General features: G+C 45.3%; 1 protein-coding gene across 1 annotated transcript; it reads right to left on the reverse strand.

Moving 5' to 3' along the window:
- Positions 1-5,917: 5,917 nt before the first annotated feature.
- Positions 5,918-16,396, reverse strand: stn1 (STN1 subunit of CST complex; the record flags this gene model as incomplete). The annotated part of the gene is made up of 9 exons (XM_079220034.1): positions 5,918-6,959; positions 8,641-8,713; positions 8,795-8,917; positions 9,359-9,509; positions 14,305-14,416; positions 14,773-14,949; positions 15,207-15,284; positions 15,555-15,650; positions 16,264-16,396. 9 exons carry the CDS (start codon positions 16,394-16,396, stop codon positions 6,802-6,804), a joined length of 1,101 nt encoding a protein of 366 aa, XP_079076160.1. The 3' UTR covers positions 5,918-6,801.
- Between the last annotated feature and the right edge of the window lie 1,167 nt (positions 16,397-17,563).

A 17,563-nucleotide genomic window follows, 5' to 3' on the forward strand; every position in this document is an offset into this window, starting at 1 on the left:
GTGCCACAGGGGAACCAGTGGAAACCACAACGCTGACTGTAGAACTCCATGGTCCCTACTCACCATGACGTCATGTGATGTCACCAAAGAGTGTAAGAGCAATACTAAGCCATGCAGTACCCCTTTCAGTCAAAGTATTTGTGTCGATAATATACGATGGTTTACCTCTTGCAGTACTTTCCGGTGGAGATATTATTAACCGGATCCGATGTTTCTAATAAATCATCCTTGGGTGCTTTGGTAGAGAGAGAGGGAGAGAATATCTTATCGTGCTAATCCGGCCAGTCTGATTCCAACAACGGTTTCATCTCCCTGACTGTATAGTAATCTCCTAAAGACAGCTCAGACTCCATGTTAAAAACCTAAAAACTAAACCCGAGCCGCCGCTGCTCCGTCTCTCCGCAGCGCATCGGCATGTCGGCGCCCTGACATCGTAAATCACGCTGTTAAGGAAGAGAGCGCTGGAGGCCGCGCTGAAGCACCACGCCATGTCTTGCCATCGGAATAAAGCTTCCGTCGCGCTTTCAGACCTCTGCAGGAGACCAATAAAACGTTCCACAATCACAAACAACATCTGCTACTGAACCCATGAAAACAACCCCAGGCGTGTAACGCGGATACAGTCAAGTCCACGTCAGGGTCAGAGCCGTGGAGAACATGGACCTGACTGACACACACACACACACACACACACACACACACACACACACACACACACACACACACACACACACACACACACACACACACACACACACACACACACACACACACACACACACACAGCCCTCCGGCACTCCCAGATAGTCGTCTCTCCCAAACAATCGCTCGGCCTCATGAACCGAGGGGAGCATCTGAGACCGGGGACCCTTTCGCTCTTTGTTTGACGGGGCCAAATACATATTTGAGTGGGGAACGGCTCTCTGAAGGCATGTTTTACGGCGCCCAATAACAACAGCGTCTTCCACACGGCTGTATAAATGAAATGTTGCGGCACTGGGACTTGGAGGGGGAAACAGGAGCTTAACGTAAACATGGCCGCCCCCCCTCCCCGGGATCACCTCCAACACGTACCGGATCGCAGGATGGAGAACGTGTGCGGCCTGAAGAGCACTCCCCTGTAACAAAAAGCCCCTCCTCTCCCAAAATAAGCATGTCCAGCTGGTTTCACGAACACATCCAATGGATGCCACAGACTGCATCTTCTCTGGTTTCGCCCTCCCTCCCTCTTCTTTTCTTCCCACAGTGGCTAGCCTTGGCTCCTGAGACAGGGTAGCCAGGGAAACTAGGCCACGGACTGACCCGCTGAGACCGAGGAGCCCAAAACAAAGTACAGCTCAGTACTCAGCTCAGCTCTTGTTACACTTTCCCTGTCCGTGGCCTGGATAGCACTCCACAAGTCTATCTATACACATGGACTGATTACTGGACCGGTCTGTGGAAGCAGGAGCTGTGCATTAGGAGTCCAGGTTGCATTAAATACAGAGCACTGTAGATAGCATCAACAGCAAGTCATTCACTCACCGTCTATCAGCACTGAAGGTGCTCAGATTAACATGAGAAGCACAGCTATTGGTTTCCAGTGTGTCTGTGGTTTCAGGAATAGAGAGTGGGAGCATTGAAACCATTCTTCACGTGTTGCAGGCTGTATATCTCCTACGGCTTTCAGACATTAATACTATGTATGGATCTGCAGGAGTAATGTCTACCTGAGCAGGGAATGAAGTCTCTCTCTCTCTGTGTTGTTATCAGAGCTTGTTTACATAGCGGCCAGCCTTTTAGTGCATGTTATGTGAATGCAATGTGAATGTTATGTTTGTTCATGTTAATGCATGCGAGTGCATGCTATGATTGTGCATGGTAATGCATGTGAGTGCATGTTATGTTCAGAATCAGAAACCGTTTATTTGCCAAGAATGTTTACACAAACAAGGAATTTTTCTAGGCGGTAGGTGCATACATGTTAGTGCATGTTATGTTAGTGCATGTTATGTTAGTGCATGCAAGTGCCTTTGAGTGCATGTGAGGGCCTTTTAGTGCATGTTACGTTAGTGCATATTTATTCATATTAGTGCATGTTAATGCATATTATGTTAGTGCATATTAATGCATGCGAGTGCATGTTATGTTAGTGTTGCTGTAGTTTTCTCTAGAAGCGCTGTTAGCACTGTTAGCTTCCCAGGCTCACAGTCCCCATGTAGAGCTGGGTGGAGGCCACAGAAAGGCTCTGAGTTCAGTAGTGAGCCAGAGGCAGGAAGCAGTTAGCTTAGCTTCGGTTCTTATACTAACTATCATAAAACTGGAGGCAGGTGGTATCTTGTGAGGTAACCCATCACCTCACAAGATTCCAGAACAGGACTTGTTCTTGAACAACCAATCACAACCTTTTAGTGGACGTCATGCCGTTGTCGCTTGCCTCGACATGAGTACATGTCACGATGGCATGGCGCTCACCTCACCACTGGACCACTTTTCAGAAATTGTGGTCCCCGTTAGACACAAACACATGGGACAATAGGTCACCCTTTAACACCTTACGTTACAAGGTTGAGTGCACACGTTCCACGGGGGACCAGAGCCAATCAGACGGCTCTCTGTTCTCACGTGAGCATCCCGATCTGTCGAGGAAAAGCGCACCACTAAACGACCTAACATGAACTCACGGGCCTTGAGGCATTCGTTGACACTGTGACCTAATCTGAAGCCACGTGGACATCCAGTTTCAAGGCCGTGGTTATTACTTACACAGGGGCCGTAGAGAAGTCAAATAATCAAATAAACACAACGTGACTGTCACACAGCAAACCTGGGGGCGTGAGGGTTTCAATAGTTCCAGGAGAACTGTAATTAAACTGCCATGTGGAGTCTGCTGCGTGCTGTTTTTGATGAGCACTTGAAGGCACATGCACAAGTACATGCACAATACCCAGAGAATGGGAGGAGGGAGGAGCTGTACAGTGGTGTTTCAACACTGTCAAGACTTTCAGGTGTCACTTTCACTGGGGACACCCCCGTGTGAACTGTGTTTAGGCGGCATCCTCCGTGTGGCCTACAGCGGGTACAGTGGGCCTGACGGAGCCTCCTTGAGGAGAAGAAGTGGCCTAATTGTGTCCACATATCGTTCGGCCCGAGGGGTCTGCAGGACTGTAATTGCGTACGAGCAAGTCATTTATTATGACTTGTTTATGAGCTCAAAATAGGATCTGAACTGGGGCCAAGGAGCTCAGAGCCCAACACAGGACTCACACCGGAACAAGTGTGGTATTGATGAAGACGGCCACAGGAGGGAGGGATCAGGAAGGTAATAATAACCACTGAAGCCTTTTGGGAGTAATGTGGAGAATATCAAGTGGCTTACATTCTTGAAAAAAAATAAATAAATTGATGACACAAGCTTTAAACTAAAAGAAAGTACATTTAAAAAATGTTTTTAAAAAGATATCAGATGTAGTTTGACACTTGTCAAAACTAAATGTGTGACAGCCGCTGCTTCCAAGGGTCAACAACAAACTTGCAACCTCCATTTTGAAAGCCAGCGTGGACAAGGAGCCGTAAGGAGTGGAGTGGGCGGTGGAGAAAACACAACAACATCTGAATGTGTCCAACTCCATCTGCTGATGAAGAGCATGTGATGTGATCAAAGAGCTCCAGAACCACTACATGGAACTCGTGGTGGGATTATTTGTGGTGGGTGTTGTGACAAAATCCTTTCAGGACATGGTCACTTCATGCTCACATGCTCCCTCTTGGTGTTTAGACCTTCGTGAAAATACAAACAGCAGCTTATCCATGTGGAAACTGTCCCATTTCAGACATGTTATCCAGCATGGACAGGAACCAATGAAGATAGATCTGCATGAATACACATATGGAGTCCATGCACTTTATTTTAACTTTAAATTCTACTGTAGACTCAATTGTAAATATTCATGCTCCCATTTATTGCACTCTGTTTATTGTTAAATGTTCAATGTGATGCACCTCCCGCCAGGAAATGTGAAAACATACATGGCAAATAAATGGTTCTGATTCTGATGTGGATTTACTTTTATCTGAACCTGTGATGTGTAAGAATACATACGTTCATTCTACTTCTGAAGAAATGAAATGTCCCACTGGGATTTAAATAATCACCGTGAGGCTGTTCTGTGTTCTGCCACCTAACAACCCCATGAATAATACAGGTGAGATACTTTCCCCTTCTCCTCCTTACCCCGCACCACACAGGTCTGTCTGAAGATTGTAGAAGATTCATTACCAACATTCATGACTCATAATGTCGGCGTGTGGAGCCCCGGGTTGCCTGTGTGGCAGTAGCTACCCACTCGTGACAGCGTACTGTGTCAGCTCGTAACTCTTGTGTATAAACAGGCACCCCGCTGAGCGGCAGCTTAGCTTAGCGGCGGCTCCTCGCTGCTAGCCGCGTGGAGTGGACTCCTTGCAGCCGCGCGCGCAGCACTGAGGCTGGGGAGCAAGGCCACAGAGACCCGTCTGCGTGGGACAGACACGGTTCAGAGATGATGGAGATGATGAGGCGGGCAACTCACGTAGTGTTTGGACGGATTGCGCCTCTTCTCCACGTCCACGACTTTCACGTCCAGCACAGTCCGGAACTGCATCTTGACCCTGCAAAGGCTCTGCATAGAAGCGGCAGACAGGCGGCTGCTGCTGCTGCGGCTCCAGGGGAAGCGATCTCGTATCACGGGAGAGCGATCCCGACGTGCATCGCCGTGACGCGTCAACGGTCCCGGCGACCCGTTTAAATAAGAGAACAGCTCGCGCGCCTCCCTCGCGCTGTCAATGTGACTATAAAACCCCGCTCGATAGCTCAACGTTGAAGGCTCCACACAGCGCCGGTCTGCGGGCAGGGAGCGATGTTCGCGCGGCTGGCCAGTTGGCGGCAGTTGGCAGTTGGCAGTTGGCGCGCGGGTGGAGAAGGACGGCGGTCACCTCGGAGGAGAAGAAACAAAGTGCGGCCGCTTTTCCTTTGTGTATGCCGCGGTGCCTACCGAGGGGACGGCCGCACACCTGGAGCTCACAGGGGTGGCTGTCTAAGAGGAGCCGGCGGAACCCAGCGGTTCCAGCAGGCGCAGTGGATTTTTTTTTTTTTTTAGGGAATGGAGTGGGATGGGCTTCACGCGCACGTCCTCGGGGCTACTTGAATAAAGCACTCGTGAAGGAAAAAAACAAAAAACACATTGAGCAGTTCTCTGCGAGAAACGAGCGTCTGAGAGCAGCCGAGGCACGCCGTGTCCGTGTCATGTCACTCGTCCCCTCGGGGCCCCGCTTATCGCGAGCCCGTGGAACACGGTTACATGCACGCGGGCCCGACTTCGACGCGAGCTGCGTGTTTTTACTTTAAAGGGGCAGCTCTCCTCCAGGCTCTGAGTCACGAGCAGCTTTCTGGCCGGAGACACGAGCGACTGGAGATATGGATACAGATGTTTAAAAGCCGACCAATCAGCAGCCGCCTGCTCTACATGAGAGAGCCAATTAACGACGGAACACTGCCCTCGTGCGCACACAGCGACACCGGCAGCCGCGCTGCTTCCTTCTTGGTGGCTTCTTGCTGTTTACTTCATGAAAGATGCATCGAGGCTTCAGAGCAGTGTCACCTTAAGAGGCGGGTGACTAGGATAAAACATACAAAATAAATTAACTAATAGAACCAGCCATGGAACTTACTCAGTTAACTTACATTAAGAATATAATACTGAAAGTGTCAGAATATGTATGTTTAAATATGCAAGTTACAAATTATTTTATTAAACGTGCTCATTTTCATATACATTTCCAGAACATAAATCTGAACGTAGTATAAAAAAGCCTGGTTCAAAATTCCTGCTTCATTATTTCATCATATTGATCGGCATGTCATGGAACAATACGACTGTCAGACTGCAGGGAAAAGGCTGTTCTTGGCAGAATTATAAACCGGTATTAAACTGTGTGGCAAGTGTCACATTGCCTTGGCAACTCTTTCAACCCTGGCTGTTTGAGATGCATACGTGAGAACAACTACGATGCTCAACCCTATTTTAAGAGCACTTCAGCCCTTATTCCAAAACATACTTTTGGTTGCATGTACAATGTTTACAAGGATGATGTCGCTCAACAGACGACAAAATGCACCTTTTCATTGCTGGTAATGAGTCGTACCATTTGATCTTTAACATTGTCCCTTTGGTGCTGTGTGTTGGTCAGATATGTCGTCAGATCTTCACTGCGTGTTATTCTGCTGTTGTGGTGTCCACCCCTCTCTCCCTCGCACACAGTTTATTGGTTGAGAGATGTGGTTCAATGCATATATCTATGGTATGTCGATGGCAGTGTCACATTTTCTTGTATGAATATTTCTTTAATATTCTCACTCTGCATGAAAAAGTAAAATAAAACATACTGACTTGCAAATGAACAGCATAAAAGAGACCCCACCAGAGTGCAGAAGTCTTACATTTTGCCCCAGGAGCTAGTTTTTGCCCCAGAGACCCCTTTAGCGGGTTAATCAAGCCAAGCATGAGCCCTGGCTCGTTATTCATCTCCTATTCCTTTAATCAGATCTTCTTTCATAAATGTTTACACCAGTGAAATGCACGGTGGTCTTGAACGCTTCCCTGACGTCTATCATCATGCAGTAGTCCTTTCAAGTTGACAAGAGGCCCACTTCACAGTCGTCGTGATGAATAAAGGAATACAAACGGCATGATTCACTTCAAAACGTATTGGCCGCTCACATCCTGGAGCAATGAGCCACCATGTCTGCAGTGACGCCGGGGTTCCCGCCGCCACAGCGGCGTCAGGTCAAAACGCGGTGTAGTGGCTGTCGCTGGTGCTGACGATGTCGCTGTTGCACTCCAGGGATTTGAGGACGAGCTCCAGCGTGGCTTTGCTCACGTTGAGGCTGTGGCGCTGCCTGACTGCAGACAGGATGTGCAGGATGTGGCAACCCTTCTCCGCATCTACGGGAGGAAGCAGCCGGCAGCAGGCAGGCGTGTGGCCGTGAAAAAACAGAATGTACAGTGAAAAGTGAGATTCATGGGCACACGTTATTCAGCATTTTTATTGGATACATTTTCTTTTTATAACAAGAAATACATTTTTTAGGTGTAAGTGTACAAATTTGACAAGCAGAGAAACGGCTTTAATGTTTAATACTCGCCACATTGCCACACAGGAGTTTACCACAGAGTCAAACTAAAAACACAGTATGTCAACGTTGATCAAAAGCTCGAGTCCAACCAGTGCAGACTGCTATATTGACCCAGGAAGCCAGAAGAGCGGATTCAACACCATCACGATTACTAGTATTTCTGGTGCAGACTAGTAATTGTTATTATTATAATTTAATTAATGTAGCTACACACCACACAAGTGTGGTGTGCGCACCCCTGGGGGTGCGCAAGCTGCCTCTAGGGGGTGCGCGAGAGGAAAAATGTAATGGTGGTCTAATGGTGTAATAATTAATATTAAACATAATTTAAAAAAAAAATAAGCAGGGTTTTTTTAATTATAAAAATTCCCTTTGTAAGATTTAAATTTAAAATTAAAAACATACAATTTAATAAATAGATGCACTTCCGGTCCGGCCGCCAGACTGTCTTTTACGTACACACTAGCTAGCCTAGCTTGTGCACCAAACGTCATTTCATTCATTCAGCAACATCCATGAAAATATGTTAAACTGGTTGAAATCGGGGAAGCTGTCAGGTGGGACATCTGAAGCTATCAGTAATAAAAGAGGAGAGGGACAGAGAGAGAGGGAGGAGCCGGAGGGAGGGAAACGGAGAGGTGCGTTGGGGAGAGACCGGGAGAAGAAATCGACCGGGAGTCGGAGAAAGAGGAGACGGAGGAGACCGAGAATGAGGAAGGGATATCACAGACAAACCGGGAGCAGAGAGGCCCATCGCGGAGTCAAGGTGAAAAAAAAGAGGAAACGAGAGTGAGCATCAGACTGGGGAAAAAAAGAGGAAATATGATGACAATTATCTGGGTCTGGGCTTCACTTGGATTGGCGATGCAGATTGCCCGAAGCCACAGTGCGTGTTGTGCAGTGAGGTTCTGGCTAACAGCTGTCTGAAGCCTCTTATTTGTGCTGCCACCTGAACACCAGCATGCCAGTGCAAGTCAGAAGCCCCTTACATTTTTTAGATCAAAATTGGAGGAGTCACAAAACAGCCAAAAACAATTGCAGTCTCATTCATGTGTTGGGTCTATTCCCAAAGTGTGGTGCGCGCACCCCTGGAGCCTCCTTTTTATTTATATCTGTTTCTGAGCCTATGCATGTGCCACTCTTTGTTCTTTACGTGGCTTACTGTGTTTAAGTAAATACATGTGAAATGCAATCTGCCTCTGAGCCTGTGCGTGTGTCCTCGCCATCTTTATTGCTCTTTAAAAGTGACGCCTTGTGTAACTGAAATTTATACAGCGGACTAAATCTTGTAACAAACGCCACGCGCGAGCAAACAGTTCTCGCATTGGTCCGATTTTATGCGGCTATAAATAGGCTCTGTTGCGGGTTTTTTTTAAGGTGTGGGGGATTGGGGGTGCGTGAACCCGGTCGGGATGTAGAAGGGGGTGCGTGGCCTAAAAAGTTTGGGAACCGCTGCTCTAATCAACAGCAACAAAAGGAAGTGTACTTACACTTCTCTCTCTGCGAGTCCTCCCTGATGACATCTTTGATGGCTATGCGTAGATCTGTGTCGTGTGCAGTCACCTGGCGGTGGGGGTAAACAGCGTGAATCCTCCAGAAGATAACCAACTGATTAGCAGGGACTTTATTGGAGCCGTTACTTACGTGATAGACTTCATCCTGGGATTTGACCTTGCGGTACACGACGCCCTCGTCCTGTAGAATTTGCAGAGCCTCCTTCAGAAGCTGGCGTAGCTGCTGGCATGCAGAGGGACCCGCCACGGGCTCCTGCACAGCAACAGAGGAGCACAGTAATACCACGGGGCTGACGGGAAGTTCCATTTGAAACGACGCGAGCATTAACGCTGGTGTTGCAGCCAATAAGTGTGTGTGGAGACGGGAGAAGGCATGAATCAGAGGCAGACACTGTGCGGCATCCATTACTGTGGTTTCGTTTCCTTTTGGTTCAGTTTCAGATCTTCATAAATGTACATGTAAATACTTCAGTTTGATGTCTTCTTGTCTAATTTCATGGGATGAAGGAAAACCAAAATGTAAGATGACGTTTTCAAATGAAAGAATACAAATGAGCTTGTAAGCTTCCTCCCTTCATTCATCACTCTCACCTAAAGCACATCAAAAGCAGTCCGACGTTTGATTTTCATTTCATTCCACCACCACCACACATCTTCAGAAAGACGTGATTCCAGTGTTATTACTCGGGCGCACCGTGTCTGCTGATGCTGTTTGAGGCTGGCTGGAGATCAGAGGCTGCAGGAGGTCCTGGACATCGTAGGGTCTGAACCTGGTCACCGACCTCTGCTTGAAGAAATCCTTGATGATGTTCGTTGCCTTGCTGAGGGAGCTGAGGGCCGAGTCACTGAGCAGGACAAAGAATCTGGCCTTAATACAGTTCATGTAATGTTTACAGAGAATAGGGGACAGCTGTGATTCCTGTCTTTGTGTCTGTGGTTAGATTGGAGCCCGCTTTCATTGTCGGTCGATGTAAAAATAAAACTGTGTATTCACTGCAATGTCTTTTTGGAATATTTGATTATTTTTTTATGCATTCTACCTGCCTATTTCTAAAGCTGCGCAATTAGTAGAAATGCTATCAAAATCACAACATGGTCTTCTGAAATGTTCACATGGCATGAGGAGCAATATCTATTAGAGGCCAAATGTGCGATACTATTTTAACGTTAATACTGTTGTTACTGCGAAAGAAATCACACCATTTCAATATGTTTTTCACAAAAAATTGGAATAATGATGTAAAATTGTATCATCCTCACAAATATCGCAAGACACATCACAACTGCAATATCAGTGACACGATTGCAATGTCGATATCTGTTGCGTTTAGTCCTAGAGAGATACAGTCAGAGGAGAACGTGTATTAAATAATTATAAATTTATGCTGTTTTCTGTAAAATGCAGATTTCTGTGGCTGCAATTTAAATCAAAAGTACTTTTTACCACTTGTTGCACATGGCTCTTTTATGATAAATTATTGGTCCTAGTGAGTTTGGTGAGTTTCCAGCCACCTGATTGTACCATAGGCTGTCATCCCCTATTAGTTTGAGGACAACGGTTTGAAGTTTGGAGTTCGGCATTTTCTCCGTTGCCATCTTGTTGTTGTTATATTAACCAGAAGTGACACGAGAGGGTGGAGGTAAGAAGAACCGAACGCTGAATACGATACTTTTAAAACCAAAATGTTACAACTAACTTGATGAAGTATAAACCCATACTCTGCTTTATGGTCTGTTTGACTCTTAATGGACCATAATGTACTAAATGAACATCATGCTGTATTGAAGAAGACCTGAAGGTAGAGATTGAGACATAAACTAAATGATGTCGTGTTGTTGCACCCTCTTCTTCTGCAACTATTTAATTACACACAACTTCAGTATTACAGCCACCAACCGTTAATCTTGGTGAACCAACTACCGTAATTTCCGGCATATAAGCCGCTACTTTTTTTCACATGCTTTGAGACTGCGGCAATTAGAACGATGCGGCTAATTGATGGATTTTCATAGGCCAACTACCATAGTGCAGTGTTTTAGTGTTTTAGGTTTTAGAACAAGGCCTTCAATGACATGTGTCCACATCAGATGCAGACTGGGGAAGAAGAGTTTTGTGCATGTATTGAACACGGCGCTGCCCACTACACAGCGCGCTGCCCACTACATGGCGCGTTCATACAGACTGTCATGTGTTGACAGCAGACGCTCACATTTCTTTGCACTATTACAGGCATGGAGGTCACACGCTGTTGACTGACCTGCAGAGCTGTTTTAACCTTATAAGCACCAAGACACATATGGTTTACCATTTTGTATTTCCCCATATTAGCAACTGTAAAGTCACAAAACGCGTTGCGCGCACCGCGCGCGCCCCCGTGAACAGCGCACCCTCCGCCTCTCCAGCGCCATCTGCGTTCTCAGATGCAGCACCCCCATCTGCATCTCCAGCAGAACCTCCAAGAACCTCCAACAGAACCTCCAGCCAGCACCACCCGTGGCTGGAATCATCGGGCTCTGTTAATCCCTTTGACAAGAAGGAAAGGCCTTGTTCCATGACGCAGCGCTCGCCTCACGATGTTGTGCACCCATGTTGTCCAAATAACCACCAAACAACCAGTCACATTTAGTACTAACGAAACAAGCCAACAACATTAAAACACTGCAGTGCTGCACACACACACAGACATCTCCAGCTGTCTGACGGGCAGCAACAAAAGCGCTGTGTATGATTAAATACGACTGCAGATTATTTATTTTTTTAAGTAACACAGCAAGCATTTAACTCACCACATGCCCGTAATCCTCGCGTCATTAGTAAAATCCACCAGCAAGTTATCAGTAAATCCACCAGCAAGGTAGCTTCTAGGTTCTAGGTTCTAGCTTTGTGCCCCTTTGACCAATCACAGCGCATGTTAATGGTCACGCTGGCCCGCTGACCAATCATACATTTACGCCACCTCGCAGGGAGATCCAGTGGATCCTAACAGTGTGGAATCCACCATCACCAACGGGTTCCGAAAGGCTGGACTGCTGCGTGATGAGGAGGAGAGCGCAAGCGGATTTGCCTCGGGAGGAAAGTGACATTGAGAGCGCAAACGAAAAAGAGACCGAGTGCAACGAAGCAATTCTGAGGCTGTTTAATTCCGACACTGAAGAAGAGGACTTCAATGGCTTTAGGGCACAGCAGGACGATGGCGATAGTGATCAATGACTTTTTCTGGTAGGTTCCTATATTTTCGCCGAGAAAATGTGTGACGAAGTAATTACAAACCTTCAGGCTGTTCAATTCCGATACTAAAGAAGACAACTTTAGTACTGTTCTGAAAAAAAGCATTTGCCGTGTGTACGTCAGGCATGAAAACGGTTCAGGGGTGAAAAAGGTGAGAAGGATATTACCCCTCTAGGGGTAATATCTGAGCTGGAGAAACTTAACTTCAGCCATGAGTCAAAAATGATTATGGCATCCTTACTAAGTATTATGCAAGCCATTTCATGCCAGCCTGTCACTGGGTCTAATATTTACAGTATATATATATATATATATATATATATATATATATATATATATATATATATATATATATATATATATATATATATATATACATACATACATACATACATACATACATACATACATACATACATACATACATACATACACACAGATACATACATATACATACACTACCGTTCAAAAGTTTGGGGTCACCCAGACAAATGTTCAGCAAGTTCTCTCATGGAATAACCTTCATCTCTAGGAGCAAGAACAGACTGGCGAGTTTCACATGAAAGTTCTCTTTTTCTGGCCATTTTGAGAGTATAATCAAACCCACACATGTGATGCTATGCATAGGAAGGCCAGTTGTAAAGCTTCTCTCACCAGCATAACTGTTTTAAGTTGTGCTAACATAATTGCACAAGGGTTTTCTAATCCTCCATTAGTCTTCTATGCGATGAGCAAACACAATGTACCATTAGAACACTGGAGTGATAGTTGCTGGAAATGGGCCTCTATACACCTATGTAGATATTTCATTAAAAACCAGATGTTTCCAGCTAGAGTAGTCATTTACCACATTAACAATGTGTAGTGTATTACTGATTAATTTAATGTTATCTTCATTGAAAAAAACAGTGCTTTTCTCTGAAAAATAAGGAAATTTCTAAGTGACCCCAAACTTTTGGTAGTGTGTGTGTATATATATTTTGTAGACTTAATACATACAATATGCAATACTGCTATACTATACTGAATATTGCTTTGCTACTACTACATTTCACTACATAATATTACACTTATATGCCATAATATGTATAATGTACCAGCCTTTTTATTTGACCATATTATGTCATACTGTTATACCACTTTACTTTGAGGAGACGTCACTGTTAGTCTAGAACACTGAATAATGTTTCCACCAGTAAACCTGAACATGCACACCTCTCTCTGTGTGACAGTGATTATAACCGCATAACTATATATATTATAATTAACTGGAGGATACACTTTTTCCTACACGTAGATCTTAAACCCTTAAATATAAACAGGAGCCCGGCCACCCTACAGAGGAAACTCATTTCGTTTTTTTTATTAAAATAAAAGTTGGATAAAATCTCCACTTGTCCTCTCCTTATATGTAGTGAGGTGTCGGTAGGTAGAACTTATATGTAGTCAGGTGTCGGTAGGTAGAACTTATATGTAGTCAGGTGTCGGTAGGTAGAACTTATATGTAGTCAGGTGTCGGTAGGTAGAACTTATATGTAGTCAGGTGTCGGTAGGTAGAACTTATATGTAGTCAGGTGTCGGTAGGTAGAACCGCCAGTGCCGCTGACTCGCCGCTCTCCTGTCTGACTTCACACGCTGCCACGGACTCTCCGCTGCCAGTAATCTCACTCGCTGTCTCTCCAACAACGTTAGCTAACGTGTTAGCTCGCTGACTAGCTTGCTATTATTAAACTGGTGGGAGGGAAATGAAGCCGCTGTAGACATCTTAACGCTGATTGGCTAAGACTTGCGATGTCAAAGATCTTCTCTTGCTAAGATGATCACGACCTCAGTTTTTTTTCCGTGTCCCACTCCAATCTCAGAAACGGCGGACAGTTGCCCCCCCCCCCCCCCACCCCCCCTCCCTCTACCAAAAACAAAAACTCTTCGGATCTACGTGATTCACGTGGATGACATATTTTGGTTTCAAAACGGTGAATTTCGCCGAAAGGTGAGGGATTTTCATGTCTGGTATGTACTAGTTGTGGATGTTGCCAGCATTTATTTAATTAAAAGTTTTAAAAAATCGTTCCTGTAACATCTTGCTGTGTTCATATCTCATGTTTCAACGGGGACACCTGCGGCTTATAGACAAGTGCGGCTTATTTATGTACAATTTCTTTTTTCTTTTAAAAATGAGCAGGTGCGGCCTATATACAGGTGCGGCCTATAGTCCGGAAATTACGGTACTAATGTTTAGTTCTAGATTGAAATGCAAAAATAAGTATTTTCTTTAGCCAATTTTCTGGAAATTGGGTTAAAATGTACAACAATTAGGATGTAAACCTGGCTACAGTGGTAATCTACTGAGATGGTATGCTAGGAGATGAAGAAAAAAATGCTATCACAAAAAAAGAGATAAATGTTTGTACCCCGTTGCGTTGGGTCGCAGCTCTAGCAGTTTGTCATAGCACTGTCTGTAGAGCTGAGGAACCTCCATCATCCACGCTATCTGGACCGCCATCACTGGGTCGTTCACTTTATCTGGGAACACACACAGATACAGACACACACATGATGAATGGACATATGATATCAATGGCGGGTACTCTCAAATAAAGGATGTGCTGTGTGTGGGGCTGTGTGTGCGTAAGGTAGAAAGACATGTGTAGGCCATTACTAAACAAAACTGCACGTGATAGGAAAAAGAGTGTCCTTGCTCGGCACTTCAAGAGTGTGTTCTGGTTTGGGTATTTGTAATTTCTTCTTACCCACCCATTAAATGTTGGTATTCTGGGGGACATTGGGGGCGTGGCTGCAAGGTAATAAGTGACAGTGGATGATGGGTTCTGGTATCAAACTGCCACTGTGGCCTGCAGATGACAGCCCTTTGTACTCACAATAGGTGGAGGCCATGATTTCTCTCTGTTGTTGCCTCGACGTCTTCACCGGTCCTCTGACTCGGAGCAGCTCTCCGATCTCCAGACGGCAGCGGCCCTGCTGGGCCTGTCTCAGCTTCTCCAGCTCAGCGACTGGGTTGAAGCCTCCTTCAGCCCCATCACTGCCGTTTCCTCCTGCTGGAGATGACAAAAGAATATTGGACGTCACACAATGGTTTGAGGCAACAAATTAACATATAATAATACATTTATGATGCCCCTTTGGAAATAGTTTAACTAATTGATAACGACGCTACACTTTTAAGCTGCACTAATCAACAGTTTGATTATTTACATGACAAGTTCAGCTAAGAGGACGCTATACGCTATTTCAAAAGTGTTAATACGGATGAAGCATATCTTGTCAACACAGATTCATACAAATGCAAACTCACATTTGGTAGGACCCTCCGCCTCTTTAAACAGGTCGTTCTTCCAGCAGAGGCAGTTTATTACACCAGTGCCGTCATCCACTGTGAACACAAGGAAAGATACTCAAAATATGTCTTTGCATGCGATTGTGTTTGAGATTGGGAGGTGAGAGACAAGCTCGTTTCAGGCCTTTATACAAGAGGAGTGTGTGTGTGTTGGTGAAACGGGAGCGTCGTCAGAGATGGAGACTATCCAAAACACGGAAAAATGTCGCTCTTTGCCGACATTGCTACGGTGGGTCCCAAAATAACTCCCAAAGAAAGCGTTCACAGTCAAGCTGTTTGTTCCACACAGGGCCACAGAAGGATTACCTCCATAACAGAAGAAGTCGTCTCTTTCTCTCTTGTAAACCACTGTGCCAAGCACATCGACTTTGTAGATGGGATGCAGGTTGTAGAAGTAAATACCTGTGAGACATGGGTGGAAATAATAATATAATAATAGTATAGTCAACAACTTTGCATTTTACACTTTTTCTATTGTTTAAATACAAAATAAAAAAACTCTCTGCTGATTCGTTGTACATATTGAGTTTTGAGATATATATATATATATATATATATATAGATATATATATATATATATATATATATATATATATATATATATATATGTCATCCTTGTTATTTTTTGTTTTGTGTCTGTAAACTGCTACTTCCATCATCATCATCATCATCAGTCAACATCATCAGGTGTGAGTCAAAAACAGTCACCGTGAAAAGTCACACAGTGATGACACTGATGTCAAATTGAAATATGTATCAATAATAAACACGTCTTATAAAGTTGTAAACGAGTTTACAAAGTAGCCAATTAGTTGACGCTAACTAGCTAGTTTACATCAACGCTAACTGACATTAGTTTGCAAATTGTTTGCTTGATAGCCTTAAAGTGTGTTGAGTTGTGTGTTCAGGTAACGTTCGCCGTTGGGCACAACGCTTCCGACCTGTAATGTTCCTTGTGCCGGTTCCACACAAAGCCCACGGTACAGACCGGTGTTTCTACGCTAGCTGTTATTACCTGGCACCTGCGTGGACTCGGCCATATGCAGGAGGTCCCTGACATACAGCCGGGCGAAGGCAGAGAAGATCGGGTCCAGTCCCCACAACATGGACGCGGGCTCGTCTGCTGGGTCCATCGTGGCTGGCTGCATGTCATGGTGAAAACAGAGGCAGATAGTGTGCCGCTCCTTTTAGTCGGCGAAGAAATTAAGCTAGCTCCGGTGGAGTGTCTTGACAGGAACCCAAAATATTAGTCACGTGACGGGTTGTTGAGTTACGTGAAATGCGTATTTGTTATTTAAAGTGGCTCTGTAGCGTTAATACATACGTATAACATGATATAAATGTTTCAAGGGCATAGTAGCCTTAAACAAATATCTATGTTTAAAAGAGTCGTATTCACACTTTACTGTCCGTACGGCGCGGTTGTTTTTTCGCAATGGCGTCTGGGAAATGTAGTTTCAGGGACACAAAGGAGCCTGGATGAAGTGTTGATTGAGGCGATGGTGGCACGTTGATGCAGTAACAATACAACGAACACATGCTCTTTTTTCTTAATGAAAATACGCGACAGTATAGCCGTGAACGGTTTAAACGTCCCCACACGTCAGTTGCGTTTGGTCTCCTGTACAGACGAGGGCAGCAGAAGACTGGCATTACCCCGCCAACTGACACGCACGAGGAGAACAGAGAGAAAGAACCGCAGCGGCGCGCACTCGGGGACGCGCGCAGACACTAAATCCGCTAGATTACTAAACGCGTCTCACACCGAGGGACCGGTGACCGTTTTCTTTTCTTTTTTTTAACCGTTTTAGCTCGAGCTAACGTGCGGGACCAACTGTACCCGTCTTGAAGCCTCAGGGGAACGGATGAATTAATCTGTGGAATACAACTACTTGGGAGGACGCCTCACTCATCTTTGTTTTCTTCTTCTTTTGGTTGAGAAAGAGCCCCGCAGGGTTTTCGGGCCAGTGGGTCGTCAGGACTTGGAACGACGACGAGCTTCTTCCTACTTCGCATTAAAATAAAGTCTTCTTCGGGCGGACACGTCTACGTTAACTGTAAGATTTGTATGTAGGGGTTAACAATGACCCGGGGAGAAGGAGCTATTCTCCGGACTGGCCCAACGCGGTGTCAACGGCTAGGCTAGGTTTCGGTCCGAAATGCCATGAAAGCTAACGTCCTTCTGACTAACAGCACTCACAAGACGTGCTCTCTACAACTGTTCAAGACACGCGACACCGCTCCGGCTTTTTTATTTTTTTTAAAGGGGGTGAATTCCTTTGTCAACTTTGTAAACGAGTGCCCGAGGACTCAGC

The sequence above is a fragment of the Taurulus bubalis genome, assembly GCF_910589615.1.
Source record: "Taurulus bubalis genome assembly, chromosome: 6".
Lineage (NCBI taxonomy): Eukaryota > Metazoa > Chordata > Actinopteri > Perciformes > Cottidae > Taurulus > Taurulus bubalis.